Here is a 14,646-nt window from a genome sequence, read left to right as displayed (position 1 = left end):
ATTCCATAGAACTTACAAGAGATAACCTATCCTAATTTGAAATAGAGTCAATTCCTTGAAATCACATATATTCATGAGAATTTCTAGGGAAAAAAATGTCAACTTTCTTCTTAGTAACATCAATGGAAATACAGGTTCCTGATCTGGCTCCATAAATGTTAGCTTCCAAAGCAGTTTACCCTCTTCTAGCTGGTGTGTTCACCTTCCTTACCAAAAGCAAATATAATATTACTGAACATTTGTTCTCGGTAAGAACAAATATAATATTACAGAATCTCAAGAGGAAATCTTTTGACTTTGATACTTCAAATTCAGAAATTCTGAAGTAAAAATAAACATAAAATTTCAAATAGGGAGTGTTTGGAATTATATTTCTCATATAAATATTTGAATGGAAACTCATGGAATGTGAAATAGCACTTATAAAATAAAAAGAAAAATCTTAAAATATGCCTCATAAATATTAAAAGCATTTCATCAAATGTACAAGTTCTAAGAATCAAGAAGAAAATACTCCAAAGCATATTTGTTTAAAAAGCAGTGTGGTGTGTGCTGAAGACATTGTAGAGCAAAAAGAACTTCAAAATGGAATTTAAAAAATGCAACATTCTTAATTGACTTTTACTGAGAATACTAGTACTGAATCCCTTACTTTTCTTAAGAGGCACATAAAATACCACACAAAAATGTAATTTCATTTAGTTTATTAATACGATCCAAACAGATTTAGCTTAAGAGATGAAGACAGGACATAAAACAAGATTTGGCGGAACTACACAAAGAAAACCAAAAGAGTGACAAGAGTTTCAATTGGTGACAATTTTAAGTAGTTTATCAATGAATATAAAAATAAATCTACAATAGAACCATGACTTAAATTGAGCCAGTATGTGGTACATGTGTCACCCAACAGTCGGCAAGGAACTATTCAGACCTTATACCCTCCTGCACTGGCGCGCATGGTCGGTCTTTGACCTGGAATCTCATACAAGTCCCCTCACAGCACAGGGTTTGCAGCCAGCTACATTTTTCTCCTCAGCCTATGATCAGTTATTGATACAAGCCATTTCTATGTTTCCCATAGCCTCTTTCTTTTCAGATAGTGACAGAACTCAAGAAAACCTCAACTGGTCAGCACTAAAAAGGGAAGGTGAAAAAGAGTAAGATGGTGTGGGGTCATTTGGGGTACCAACAGGCTCAGCTAAACAAGGGAACTAGAGTGGGCATCAACATAAAGCATTGAGGTAAGGGGCCCAATGGTAATTCACAGAAAAGACCAGAACTGGACAATGTTAAAGACAGGAAGAACTGTTGTTACACCTGGAAAGTCACACTAGAAGAACAAGAAAGGAAAAGAAAACGGGAATGAAGAGTAGTCCCGTTTATAAAAGAAAGGCATTTTTAAAAGAAATACAAAGGTCAAGTCAAAAAGTGAAATAGCAACAATGAGTATTTAAATAAAACAGAATGTAGTAGGAAATAAAGAATTATTTTATTCCCACGTGATAGTCCAATTTTTAAAAAATGGTTCTCTTAAGTCAGGCCAGTTTTATTTTATTGATCGTCTGTATGTAACATCAGATATTTCTAAGGAAGAGAAGAGAACCTGATTGACATCTCTCATGTAACATGGAAGGAAAAAAGGAGGGAGGGAAAATAGGGAAGAAAAGTCTCCACACACTTCATACCCAAAGTGGACACAGTCTTTAACCTGTACTTCAAATGACAGGTTCAGATCATAGAAAACATTGTCAAGTCCAACAGGATTTTGATCACAAGCGCTTGGTGCACAGCGTGCAGCTGAGTAGCAGAAGACACACAAGCAACTCAATGGAGAAATCTCTGTGCAGGGAAGAGGAAGAAGACGTGCCACACACCAAAGGTTCTGCTTTATAGGGTCTTTCTATATCTGGAGGTAATGCTGTCATTCCTTGAATCTGAAAACGGAAGCACAAACAATGCAAATGAGCATCTGATTTACAGCAGGGCAGTGACCAAGCATGCTCAGCTGCCCACACTTCTGCAGGGGGCAGGAGTGGTTACCAAAGGAGTCACACACTGGGGGAGTCAGAAACCTCGGGTTTAGAAGGAAACAGCAAAGAAGACCAGGCACTCCTTTGGAAAAGAACACAAAGCAGGTTCTATTGCTTTTTGCAGCACTCATTCCAGCCTATTCCTGCTGTATCCCAAGGTTAGTTTTAGAATTAGTTTATCTCTTGAAAGAGGGTGGAATGAGGAGTTTTCAGTCAAGTAATCATTGAACAAATGATTGAACAAATAACCCAAGTAATCATTGGACAAATAAATTATCAGACATTAAAATGCAACTGGACCCTTGGATTTATAGATACTTGTCTTCTCCTTAGGTTTTCCTGTAATAGATTAAGATAAAATGTGCCATCTGTGTTGTCAGAGCTTAAAAAGAGCTTACCGACCACTCTGCATTATCTGTCTTGGAACATCTCACGTTCACTGGTAGGCCCAGGACCAGCTTGTTGAAGGAGAGGCCTTCCTTTTTAGTCCATTTAAACTTATTCATTGCATCCATGAAAGAAAGGTTTTTATACTGCTTGGGGCTTTTGATAATGAAAGGCCAGGTCCTGAATTTAAAAGGCATCATTAGTCGTATTCAGAACAAATGCACTACACGTTTCCTTTACTTTTTCAACATCCTAAAACAGATCTCACACTTGGTCATTTTCACACACATAGCTGACCTAATGCAAAACGTTAATGAACTCATCAGCAATTACTAGAAGAAATGTACCAAATAAAATCTTTTCAAAGAATATTTACTTTTTTAGTAGCAGATGGGCATTAATTTTTTTTAAATTACTTTTTTAATAGAGACGGCTTCTCACTATGTTGCAAAGGTTGTTCTGGAGCTCCTGGGCTCAAGCAACCCTCCCACCTCCACCACCGAGAGTACTGGGATTAGAGGCCTGAGCCACCATGCCTGGTCAAATTTTAAATAAATAATTTTGTCTCAGAAATTTTCCACAGAATCTCACAATTCTACACTAATTTGTTTTAGTTCTAGTTAACAAATTAACTGGTAAGCATTCATTTCTGAAGAGTACAATGCTAATGCTGTCATCAAGAAAACTGCAGGTGCCTAAAAGATACTGTGAGAGATGGAAAGTTCAAATCCTTCCACTAGAAAAGCCTGATCCCTACTGGCTGCTCTGTTTTGGCTTAGCTAAGTGAGAAGATAAATACAAAAAAAAAATGTGATTTGATCAATGTTTTAAAAATATTACTCATTTCTCTAAAGGTATACATAAGGCCAAAAAAACATGAAAAAATGCTCCACATCACTAATAATCATCAGAAAATTCCAAATAAAACCAGAGTGAGATACCATCCCACCAGTCAGAAGTGCTATTATTAAAATGTAAAAAAAAAACAAAAAAAAAAAAAAAAAAAAAAAAAAAAAAAAAAAAAAAAAAAAAAAAAAAAAAAAAAAAAAAAAAAAAAAAAAAAAAAAAAGATATTGCCAAGGTTGCAGAGAAAAGGCAATGCATGGTGGTGGCGATGTACATTAGTTCAGCCAACTGTGGAAGCAGTTTGTAGATTTCTCAAAGAACTTAGAACAGAACTACCATTCAACCCAGCAATCCTATTACTAGTTATATACCCAAAGGAAAATAAATTGTTCCACCAAAAAGACCACACGCATTCGTATGTTCATCATAGCACTATTCACAATAGCAAAAACATGGAATCAACCAATGTGCTCTTCAAAGGTGGACTGGATAAAGAAAATGTGGTACACATACACCATGAAATATTGTATAGCTACAAAAAAGAGTGAAACCATGTCCTTTTCACCAGCATGGATGCATCTGGAGGCCATTATCCTAAGTTAATTACATAGGATCAGAAAACCAAAAACCCTGCGTTCTCATGTATAAGTGGGATCTAATCATTGAGTACACATAGACATAAAGATAGAAAAACAGACACGGGGGACTACTAGAGAGAGAGGGAAGTGGGGAAACAAGAACTGAAAAGCCACCTATTGGGTGCTAGTCTCACTACCTGGGTATACCCCAAACCTCAGTTTCACACGATATACCCATGTCACAAATCTGAACATGCATCCCTAAAAGTTGAAATTTAAAAAATGTACTGAGAAGAAAAATACTGTGTATACAATACACTCTGCCTTCACCTGCCACTCCAAAAAACACATGCTAAATATCCAAGAAAGGAAAAAAAAATCACAAGTGACATGACCTGCTTGAAAAATTACTTTTCAGGTGTTGCCTTTCATTAAATGTAAGTTTTATATTATTGATTACTGACAAAGGGAAAAGTGTAAATATTGGTATATCACAAAATTTTATGTTAATCCATGGACCTTGCAGGAAATTATCATGGCGACTGGGGAGTATTTGGCACCCATAACATCCCAAGATGTTCCAGTAATTTCTAGTAATTACCAAATACTCTCAGCTGAGAAATATACATTCTTATATTTAGTCTTCACAATTTTTTTTTGAGACGGAGTCTCGCTCTGTCACCAGGCTGGAGTGCAGTGGCACAATCTTGACTAACTGCAACCTCCGCCTCCCGGGTTCAAGCTATTTTCCTGCCTCAGACTCCTGAGCAGCTGGAACTACAGGTGTGTGCCATCATGCCCAGCTTTTTTTTTTTCCTTTGGTTTTTTTAGTAGAGACAGGGTTTCACCATGTTAGCCAGGATGGTCTCGATCTCTTTACCTTCAGATTTGCCCGCCTCAGCCTCCCAAAGTGCTGGGATAACAGGCGTGAGCTACCGCACCTGGCCAATCTTCACAAGTTTACCATTTATTTATGTCATTGCTCTCTCTCCCTCTCTGACATACATAACCCACTCAGGCACATTGAATATCATCTTTTTAAGTAAATTAAAAGTACTTTATTAATTTTTTGGAGTTATAAAGGTAAATACTTAATGTCAACATTGAATTATTTCCTCCTTTTAAGTGAGACGAGAAAAATAGGTAATATCTGCAGATCTTTATATTTTTCAGTTCTAGTTTCCTTTAATTAAAATCAATATATCTTTGCTGAGTTTTAAATGCATTATTTTATACAAAGACCTTGAAGTTAAGCACCATAAAGTAAGAGTAATCAGCATCACATTACATTAAACATATCTAGCATTAAACATATTTTTATGACCTAAAAAATCCATAGCATTTTAAAATTAAACATATTGTGACAACTTGTATAGAGATACAATGAAGAATTAGCATAAAGCAAAAACTTGACTTGAAAGAAGTTATATCTGCATACAATGTCCTTTTAGATGCACTAAAAGCTGTATCTATTGATAATTTTAAGACAAATATTAAAAATAAAATTTACTTTGCAAAAAGATAAAATGCCTAATTTGAAAAAGAGAAAATCAATTTTATAACCAGAGAAATGCCAGGGGAAAGTCATCAGTCTGTAATCATCTAAAACACCACAAGGTGGCACTAGAATATTCAGGTGGCCTAAAGCCTCTGAATGTTCTGGAGCCTTGCTGGTAGGAGTGAATAGTGTGATCATTATACACTGATGAAATCTTTAAAAGCCTTGCTGCTATAATAATTTATTAAATTGCCTATTATTGAGTTTGCCCAACATGAAATGACAGAAGAGGTGTAATCCCATTGGTCAGTTTTTAGAACAGATACGTAGAAAGGGCAAGCCCAGTGGCTCCTGTGTTGGAGACAGAATGATTGAGGCTGGGTGATCTGGGGATGTGGTCACCAATGTTTCTGAGATGGCATCTTTGTCTCATATTTATCATCTCCTTTTCACTCCTACTGACTTTGTTTAGGCCCCTGTTCTGTAATAACTTTATACTAGTAAACATCCTACTTGTCATCGCTAACCTATACACTTCTAGATCATCCTCTAGAGAAAAGAGCAGACAAAAGAAGTGAATATTTATCCTGAATACTTTTTTCAAAATGAATAAGCTTTAAACCAGAAACAGGTAACCTTGAAGTAGCAAGTATTTCTGCTCTTACTGGGACTAGGGATTAGTTAGAAATAATTGGGAATGTTATAGAAATAAAAACAGTTACATTTATGCATATCTTGTCAATGTGTAAATGTCTATCCATACATGCATGTAAATGAATGGTACTATATATATGACTGTAGTCAATAAAAAACAGTGCTTTAATATTGATGGGTAATTTTCTTTGGTAAATTCCATCTAAACTCTGAGACATTTTTTCTAACAAGATAGAAAAGTTTACCGCAGTACACCATGGTAGAGTAATTTTTAATTTATAACTGAAAAATAAAGCTATTTATTCTTATAAATTCAAACTGATCAATGGAAATATTAACAGTTTAATGATTTTTATACTTGGTCCCCCTGTTCCACATAAACTGAAAAGTAGATGGAGAAAAATAATCTGTGGCTGCATTTCTTATCTGAGGCTTTCTGGACTCCTGTTTTAAAAGTTTTATTGCTAGTGTCTTTCTTGGGAGTAGAGAAAGAGGAGAAAGGAAGACAGATGGAAAATTTAACCAAGAAACAGTGTTCATGTACTTATAACTAAATGAACTATATCACAGACTTTCCATCCATCAAGCAAGTAAACATGTGATCAAAAACTAGCAAAAGGAACAAAAATTCATTAACAGACTTCTACTTTTGGCCATGTTGGAGTAACTGAAACCAACTTGCTGTAAAAAAAAAAAAAAAAATCAACAAACCATATGAAACAGCTGCTTTGGACACTGGAAAATAGCACAGAACTATGATCCCCAAAATAAAGGAGACAAATAAGGTGTTTGAATATTATGCTTATCCCAGCTTTCTACCTAGAAGCATTCTCTGGACCATAATTCAGGAAAGGGGATTTTGAAACAGAAAATGACGATGTTAATACGTTAAGAGATGAAAACCAGAGTTAAAGAAGTCTGAATCAGCTTGAATATTCAAGGTAGACTACTGCAGAGGGAAAATCTGTATAAGGATCCTCTGAATCAGTGACTAAGCAATAAGTCAACTATATTTGGAGTAGAAATCCACAAGACTGGGCAATGAACAACTAGAAGATTGTAATCTAAACAATTCCCAGAACAACCTGTATAGACCTAGCAGACATTGGAGCTCAAACTAGCCAGAGTGGAATGTTTCTGTTGACTTCACAGAGTAAACATCTATTCTAGACTCACACTAACAAGGCTCTTTAAAGAAATAAAAACAAACTTACTACTAATTAACACCAAGTGCATAATGTCCAGTATCTATGTCTAGTCAAAAATTATTAAACAATTGACAAGTAGGTAAATGTGAATCTTAACCAGAAGAAAAATCACTCAATACTCCAAGATATTGAAATGACTGAGATTAAAGAATTAGCAGAAAAGGATACTAAAACTTAAAAAAAAAAAACATATTATTAACAAAACATGTGCAAAACTTCTATATTGAAAACCACAAAAAAAGTGCTTAGAGAAATGAAAGAACAGTAAATAAGAGACGAGGCATACCACGTTCATAGATTAGAAGACTCAATATTGTTAAGGTATTAATTCTACCAAATTACACAGAAATTCAATATAATCTCAATCAAATCCCAGCAGGTCTTTTTTTTTTAATGAAATTGACAAGTTGATTTATATATATGAGAAAATAGAATGAACCTAGACTATCAAAATAATTTTGGGAAAAAATAACAAAGTTTGGAGACCTACATTTAAGACTTCCTATAAAACTATAATAATTAGGTGTGGTTTTAAAGTAAGGCTAACCACATACAGCAATGAAACAGAATAGAAAGTCCAGAAAGAACCAATATAAGGACATGTAATTTTCCAGCAAATATTCTACAGTAATTCAATAGTAAAAAGGTAGTTTTCTTTCATCAAATGGTTCTTGAACAACTTGATAGCTATATGAAAAACAATGAATGTTGAATTCACCTCACACTACACACAAAAATGTGTTCAAAATGGATCCACCTAAATGTAAATGCTAAAACTGTAAACTTTTCAGAGGGAAAAACAGGAGGAAGTCTTCCCTTGAGCAGGCAAAGATTTATTAGCCAGGATATCAAAAGCACAAAACAAACAAAAAAATTATGAAACAAACTTGAATTAATACAACTAAAAAATGAAAGTCAAACCACAGACTGGGAGAAATGATCTGTAAACATGCGTTCAACAGAGGACTTACATCCAAAGTATAAAGAACTCTTATAATTCAATAATAAGAAAACAATTCAATTAACAATGAACAAAAATTCTAATAAACAATTAAAAGAAATACATAGCTGTCCTTGGTATCCATGGGGGACTGAGGATAGCAAAACCTGTGATGTTCAGGACACTTATATAAAATGATGTGGTAGTTATATATAGCCTATGCACATCCTCCCATCTACTTTAAATTATCTCTAGGTTACTTATAATACCTAATACAATGTAAATGCCATGTAGATGGTTATTATGCTACATTGTTTAGGGAATCATGACAATAAAAATATTCTGTACATGTTCAATATAAATGCAATTTTTTCCAAACTTTTTTTATCTGAAGCTGGTTGAATCCACGGATGCAGAACCCATGTTCTGCATTTGTAAAAGCAGAGGACTGTGTATACACACACACACACACACACACCTATATGTACATATATATATATGTATATATCTGTGTGTGCATATACATATAAAACTTCAGGATAATTCTCTTGGTGGCCTTGGACCAATCCAATCCATTCTCATTTTTGCTTAATAGTTCTCAAGAATAACTACAGAATGCGCTGGAAATGCAACATCTTGAGATAGGAAGGGACTGACTGGAATAGCCCAGGTTCTGTTCCAGTACCCCTCAATAGGGTTTGAATGTTCATATCCCTCCAAAATTCATGTTGAAATCTAATCTCCACTGCAGTGCATTAAGAGGTGGGGCCTTGAAGAAGTAATTAGGTCATGACGGTTCCACGCTCATGAATGGAATTAGTGTCCTTATAAAAGAGGCTTGAGGGAAACTTCCACTTGTACCTTCTACCCTGTGAGAATACAGTAAGAAGGTGCCATCTTGGAAATGGAGAGCAAGCCCTCAGCAGACATTGAAACTGCTGGTGCCTTTATTTTGGATTTTCCCATCCCCAGAACAATAAGCAATAATTTTCTGTACCTTGTAAATTACCCAGTCTAAGCTACTTTGTTATCACACCCCAAGCCAACTAAGAGATTCCCTGGAAACAGTGTCCTTCAATGCTTTAGCCCAGAATCTCACATAGCCCTGGGATACAAAACCAATAATGGGCTGCTTTTCAAGGTCTCTCAGTTGCAACGCAACTGGGACATTTACAGTAGAGGCTCCATCCATTCCATGCAAATTTCCTGAGCTTTGGAGAACTGGCTTGCAATAAATTCTAGGATTCTGTTGTTTTCGTTGCCTATCTATAAGCAATAAACCCATTTAATGTAACTTGTTGTGTATAAGTGTGTTCTGTCTTACTGGACTCAGACAACCTGCACAGTAAACCTGCTTTACAATAACGAATAAGCAGGGGACAGGGGCTCAATATCATTAGTCAGAAAGAAAATGGAAGATAAAGCCATAAGAAAATACCACTAGATACACATTAAAATTGATAAAATGCAAAATGCTGAAAATACAAAATACTACCAAGAATATTGAGTAACAGGAGTTCTTACACATTACTGGTAGGAATAAAAAAAATAGTATTTCAAGAACATTTTGAGAGTCTTATGGAGTTAACATAAACTTAGCGTGCAACCCAGTGATTCCACGTGGAACATTAATCTAGAAAGTTGAAAACGTATGTCTATATAGGGACTGTGAAAATGTTCATTGTGGCTTTCTACATTATATCCAGAAACCCACAGTCCAAAGGTCTTTCAACTGGTGAATTAATAAATAAATTGTGATATCTCCACACAAGGGAATACTACTCAGCAATAAAAAGGAATGAATTGCTGATACATCCACCAGCATCAATGAATCTCAGAAACATTCTGAGTAAAAGAAGCCAGGTGTGAAAGAGTACATAATATATGATCCTATTTATATAAAATCTAGAAAAGATAAAACTAATGTATGGTGACAGAAGGCAGATGTGCAGTTTCCTGGGGCTTTGAATGAGAGGTGGGATTGTCTCCAGACAGGTATAAGAGAACTTTTCAGGAGGGATGGAAATGGTCTGTATATTGTTTGTGATGGAGCCAAACAGGTGTATATATCTGTTAAAACTGTCTAACAGTACAGTTAAAATAGATACATATTATCGTATGTAAGTTACACCTCAAGCAATATGGCTGTAAAAAATAAAGACGAAATAGATAAAAATTTATCATCAACAAGCAGGCAAAAAAGAGACAACAGGATGCCATAAACTTTACAGTCTAATTGTTAAAGCAGAACACCAGCAAATCTAACTTAACTAGGTACAACTTTCAATCCTCCCTACCAGTGGTCCAACTGTTTTGCCACCAGGGACCAGTTTCATGGAAAACAATTATTGCATGGACTGGGGAGATGAGTGGGGATGGTTTCAGGGCGATTCAAGCACATTACATTTATTGTGCACTTTATTTCTATTATTACACTGTAATGTATAATGAAATAATTATACAACTCACTATAATGTAGAATCAGTGGGATCCCTGAGCTTGTTTTCCTGCTCAGATAGTACCATCTGGGGGAGATGGGTGACAGATCATCAGGCATTACATTCTCACAAAGAGCGTACAACCTAGATCCTTCACATGTGCAGTTCACCATAGGGTTCGCTCTCCATAAGAAGCTAATGCTGCTGCTGATCTGACAGAAGGTGAAGTTCACACAGAAATGCAAGTGATGGGGAGCAGCTGTAAATACAGATGAAGCTTTGCTCGCTTGCCTGCCACTCACCTCCTACTGTGTGGCCGGGGGTTGGAGACCTCTGCTCCCCATAGTCTCTGAGCAAATAAATGTTGGAAAGTACACTGTAAAATGGAGTCTCCCTGCTAGAAAGGAAGGCTTGAGGGCTGCAACAAAGTTGACCACATTATATAAAGTATGGGTCATTACCCTGTGCATAGTGATTCAGTTCCAACCAGGTAGGAAACTTCCTTGAGCAGACTTTTAATAACATAAAACCTGCACATTCTAATATTGAGTACATAGTCCCATCCCTGCACCCTAAACTCTTTAAAAATATAGGAGCATATTTACCTAAAATATGTCACCAAAACCTTAAACTGTGGTGTGGAAAGAAAGAAAATTAGGCTCACACATGCCTAAAATGAAGTCAAGCGTTCACCTACATTGTTATCAGAGTGAAAACAAGTTTTGGATGAAAGTGCTTCAGCGTAAGCAAGAATTGAGACAATAACCATGCCAACATATGGTGAAAAGAAAATTATATCATATTAATTGTAAAGAGACAGGAACAACTAGGCCTAGAAGAAAATAAAAGTTAATTATACTGGAGATAATTCCAACAAGGATTTCATGTTATAAGCTTATTTAATAACATAAATTCAATGAAATAAGAGCTCAAATACAAGATGGTAAAACAACAAAACGAGATGAAAAGGGAGACTGCAGACCAAAGGAAATAAATTGAAGACAAAATAAATATAGCACCAAATAAATTAGAAAATGCAAGATGCAGAAAAGCACTCTTGTTGGGGGAGGGGGATGAAGTCTCGATCTTTGCCCTGGTTGGAGTGCAATGGCACCATCTCAGCTCACTGCAACCTCCACCTCCCAGATTTAAACGATTCTCCTGTCTCAGTCTCCCGAGTAGGTGCATGCCACCACACCTAGCTAATTTTTGTACTTTTTGTAGAGATGGAGTTTCACCATGTTGTCCAGCCTGGTCTCAAACTCCTGACGTCAAGTGATCTGCCCGTCTTGACCTCCCAAAGTGCTGGGATTACAGGCATGAGTCACTACACCCAGCCCAGAAAAACACTCTTGAAAAATTGTAAGAGAAAATGCCTGAGGAAAAAGCCCAAATAGATTTTTTTAAATTTTGTAGATATAATACAAGAAAATTTCTCTGAAATGAAGAAAACAAATGAATATATGTAATGAAAGAACACTTTGTGGGGGCGGGGCCAAGATGACTGACTAGAAACAGTGGCTTTCAGAGGCTCCCATCAAAAAAATACCATAATAAGCATGTGACTCCTTCACCGACAACCAAGGCATTCAGGTTCTCTCATCAAAACTGACTAGGAGGCTGGTGTGACTCATGGAGAGAAGGAAGAGCAGTTTAGTGTGGCAGCCCTCCTGAGAGTCACAAAGGGCAGGGGAGCCCCCTCCCTCCAGCCAAGGGAGGCAGTGAGTGAGTACGCTACCCAGCTGGGGAAACTGTGATTTTTTTCACAGAACTGTGCAACTCATGGATCTGAAGATCCTACTTGCAAACCCACGCCATCGCCATCAGGGCCTAGCATGCAGATTCTCAACAGCCTCTCAGCTGGAATCTGCTTAAGCCTATGGAACTCCCACGGGAGGGGTGACCAACACTGCAGCTGCCTGCTGTCTAAGCTGTTTGAGCTCCTTGGGAGAGGGGCAGCAGCCAGCACTGGGACTTGCAACTGCCTAACATACTAAGCTCCCTGGGCTGGGGAAAGGCAGCATCCATCTCTATAGCTCCAGGCTGCACTTTTCTCCTGCTGGAGCCAGGGAAGCTGGATGACTTGGTCCCAAGACTTGTCCTCAACAGCCCAACACACCAGCTGCAGCTGTCTTCCACCAGAGTGCCTCTTCAGGCCTGACCCATCCTTCCTTACTGGGCGGCACTTTCCTGCAAGAACTCCAATGACTCCAGCCAGAGGCTCAGAAAGAGAACCTATATCTTCTTAGGCTTGAACCCCTAGCAGGACGGGCGGCCGCAGTCTCTGTGGACCAGCAGACTTAGCCTTTCCTCCTGGTAGTTCTGAGGAATCCAGGCAGTCCAGATGAGTGGGTTTTCCCCCAGCAAGGCACACCCCCTCCACCACAGGACAAAGTGCTTTGTTAAATGAGTCCTGTTCCCTGTGCCACACAACTGGGTGAGACCCTCCAATAGGGTTGTCAGACACCCTGTACAGAAGCATCCTCTGGCACAGCTTGGTGCTCCTTGAGGTCAGAGGTCCCAGAAGAAGGAGCAGGCACCCATCTTTGCTGTTCTCTAGCCTCCTTGAGTGACATCTCCAAGTATGAGAGTGAATCAGATGACTAGGGCCTGAAATGAACACCCAGAAAACTGCAGCAGCCCTACAGAAGAAGGATCTGACCATTGAAAGAAAAACAAACAGAAAGCAACAACAATGGCATCAACAAGAAGCCCCCACAAAACCCCATCCAAGGATCAGCAGCCTCAAAGGCCAAAACTAGACAAACTCATGAAGATGAGAAAGAATCAGTGAACAATGCTGAAAATTCAAAAGGCCAGAGTGCCTCTTCTCCTCCAAATGATTGCAATATCTCTCCATCCAGAGCACAGAACTGGATGGAGGATCAAATGGAGAAATTGACAGAAGTAGGTTTCAGAAAGTGGGTAATAAAAACTAATCTGAGCTAAAGAAGCATGTTCTAACCCAATGCAAAGAAGCTAAGAACTTTAATAAAAGGTTGAGGAACTGCTAACAAGAATAATCAGTTTAGAGAGGAACATAAACGAGCTGATGGTGCTGAAAAACACAGCATGAGAACTTTGTGAAGCATACACAAATAGCCAAATCGACAAAGTGGAAGAAAGGATATCAGAGTTTGAAGGCCACTTTGCTGAAATAAGACATGCAGACAAGACCAGAGAAAAAAGAATGAAAAGCAATGAACAAAGCCTCCAAGAAATATGGGGATTCATAAAAAAGACCGAACCTATGACTGATGGGAGTACCAGAAGGAGATGGGGAAAATGGAAACAAGCTGGAAAACACACTTCAGGATATTATACAGGAGAACTTCCTCAATCTAAAAGACAGGCCAACATGCAAATTCAGGAAATACAGAGAACACCATTAACATACTCCATGAGAAGATCAACCCCAAAACACAGAATCGTCAGATTCTCCAAAGTCAAAATAAAGGGAAAACTACTAAGGTCAGTCAGAGAGAAAAGCCAGGTCACCTACAAAGCAAAGCCCATCGGACTAACAGCAGACCTCTCAGCAGAAACTCTATCAGCCAGAAGAGATTGGGGGCCAATATTCAACATTCTTAAAGAATTTTCCACCCAGAATTTCATATCCAGTCAAACTAAGCTTCATAAGTGAAGGAGATATAAAATCCTTTTCAGACAAACAAATGCTGAGGGATTTTGCTACCACCAGGCCTGACCTGGAAGAGCTCCTGAAAGAAGCACTAAATCTGGAAAGGAAAAGCTGGTGCCAGCCACTGCAAAAACACACCAAAATATAAAGACCAATGACACTATGAAGAAACTCCATCAACTAGTGTGCAAAATAACCAAATAGCAGCATGATGACAGGATCAGATTCACACATAACAATATCAACCTTAAATGTAAATAGGATAAATGCTCCAATTAAATGACACAGACTGGAAATTGGATAAAGAGTCAAGACCCATCATTGTGTTGTATTCAGGAGACCCGTCTCACATGCAAAGGCACACACAGGCTCACAACAAACGGATGGAGGGAAATTTACCAAGCAAATTGAAAGAAAAAAAAAA

At 37.6% G+C, this 14,646-nt stretch overlaps 1 protein-coding gene across 1 annotated transcript in view; it reads right to left on the bottom strand.

Moving 5' to 3' along the window:
* Window positions 1-687: 687 nt before the first annotated feature.
* The window catches only part of MOXD1 (monooxygenase DBH like 1), a 108,084-nt gene continuing 94,125 nt past the window's right edge, over window positions 688-14,646 (bottom strand). Inside the window, exons 11-12 of the mRNA XM_017533234.2 lie at window positions 2,432-2,600; window positions 688-1,937 (exon numbers count right to left, since the gene is read on the bottom strand). Coding sequence (XP_017388723.1) covers window positions 1,773-1,937; window positions 2,432-2,600 — 334 coding nt within the window. The 3' untranslated portion in view covers window positions 688-1,772. The remainder of the gene's footprint in view (window positions 1,938-2,431; window positions 2,601-14,646) is intronic.

The sequence above is a fragment of the Cebus imitator genome, unplaced genomic scaffold (assembly GCF_001604975.1).
Source record: "Cebus imitator isolate Cc_AM_T3 unplaced genomic scaffold, Cebus_imitator-1.0 Scaffold81, whole genome shotgun sequence".
In the NCBI taxonomy this organism is placed as follows: Eukaryota; Metazoa; Chordata; class Mammalia; order Primates; family Cebidae; genus Cebus; species Cebus imitator.
The sequence above is the reverse complement of the archived record's forward strand: the minus strand, read 5'-3'. Positions and strand labels throughout refer to the sequence as shown.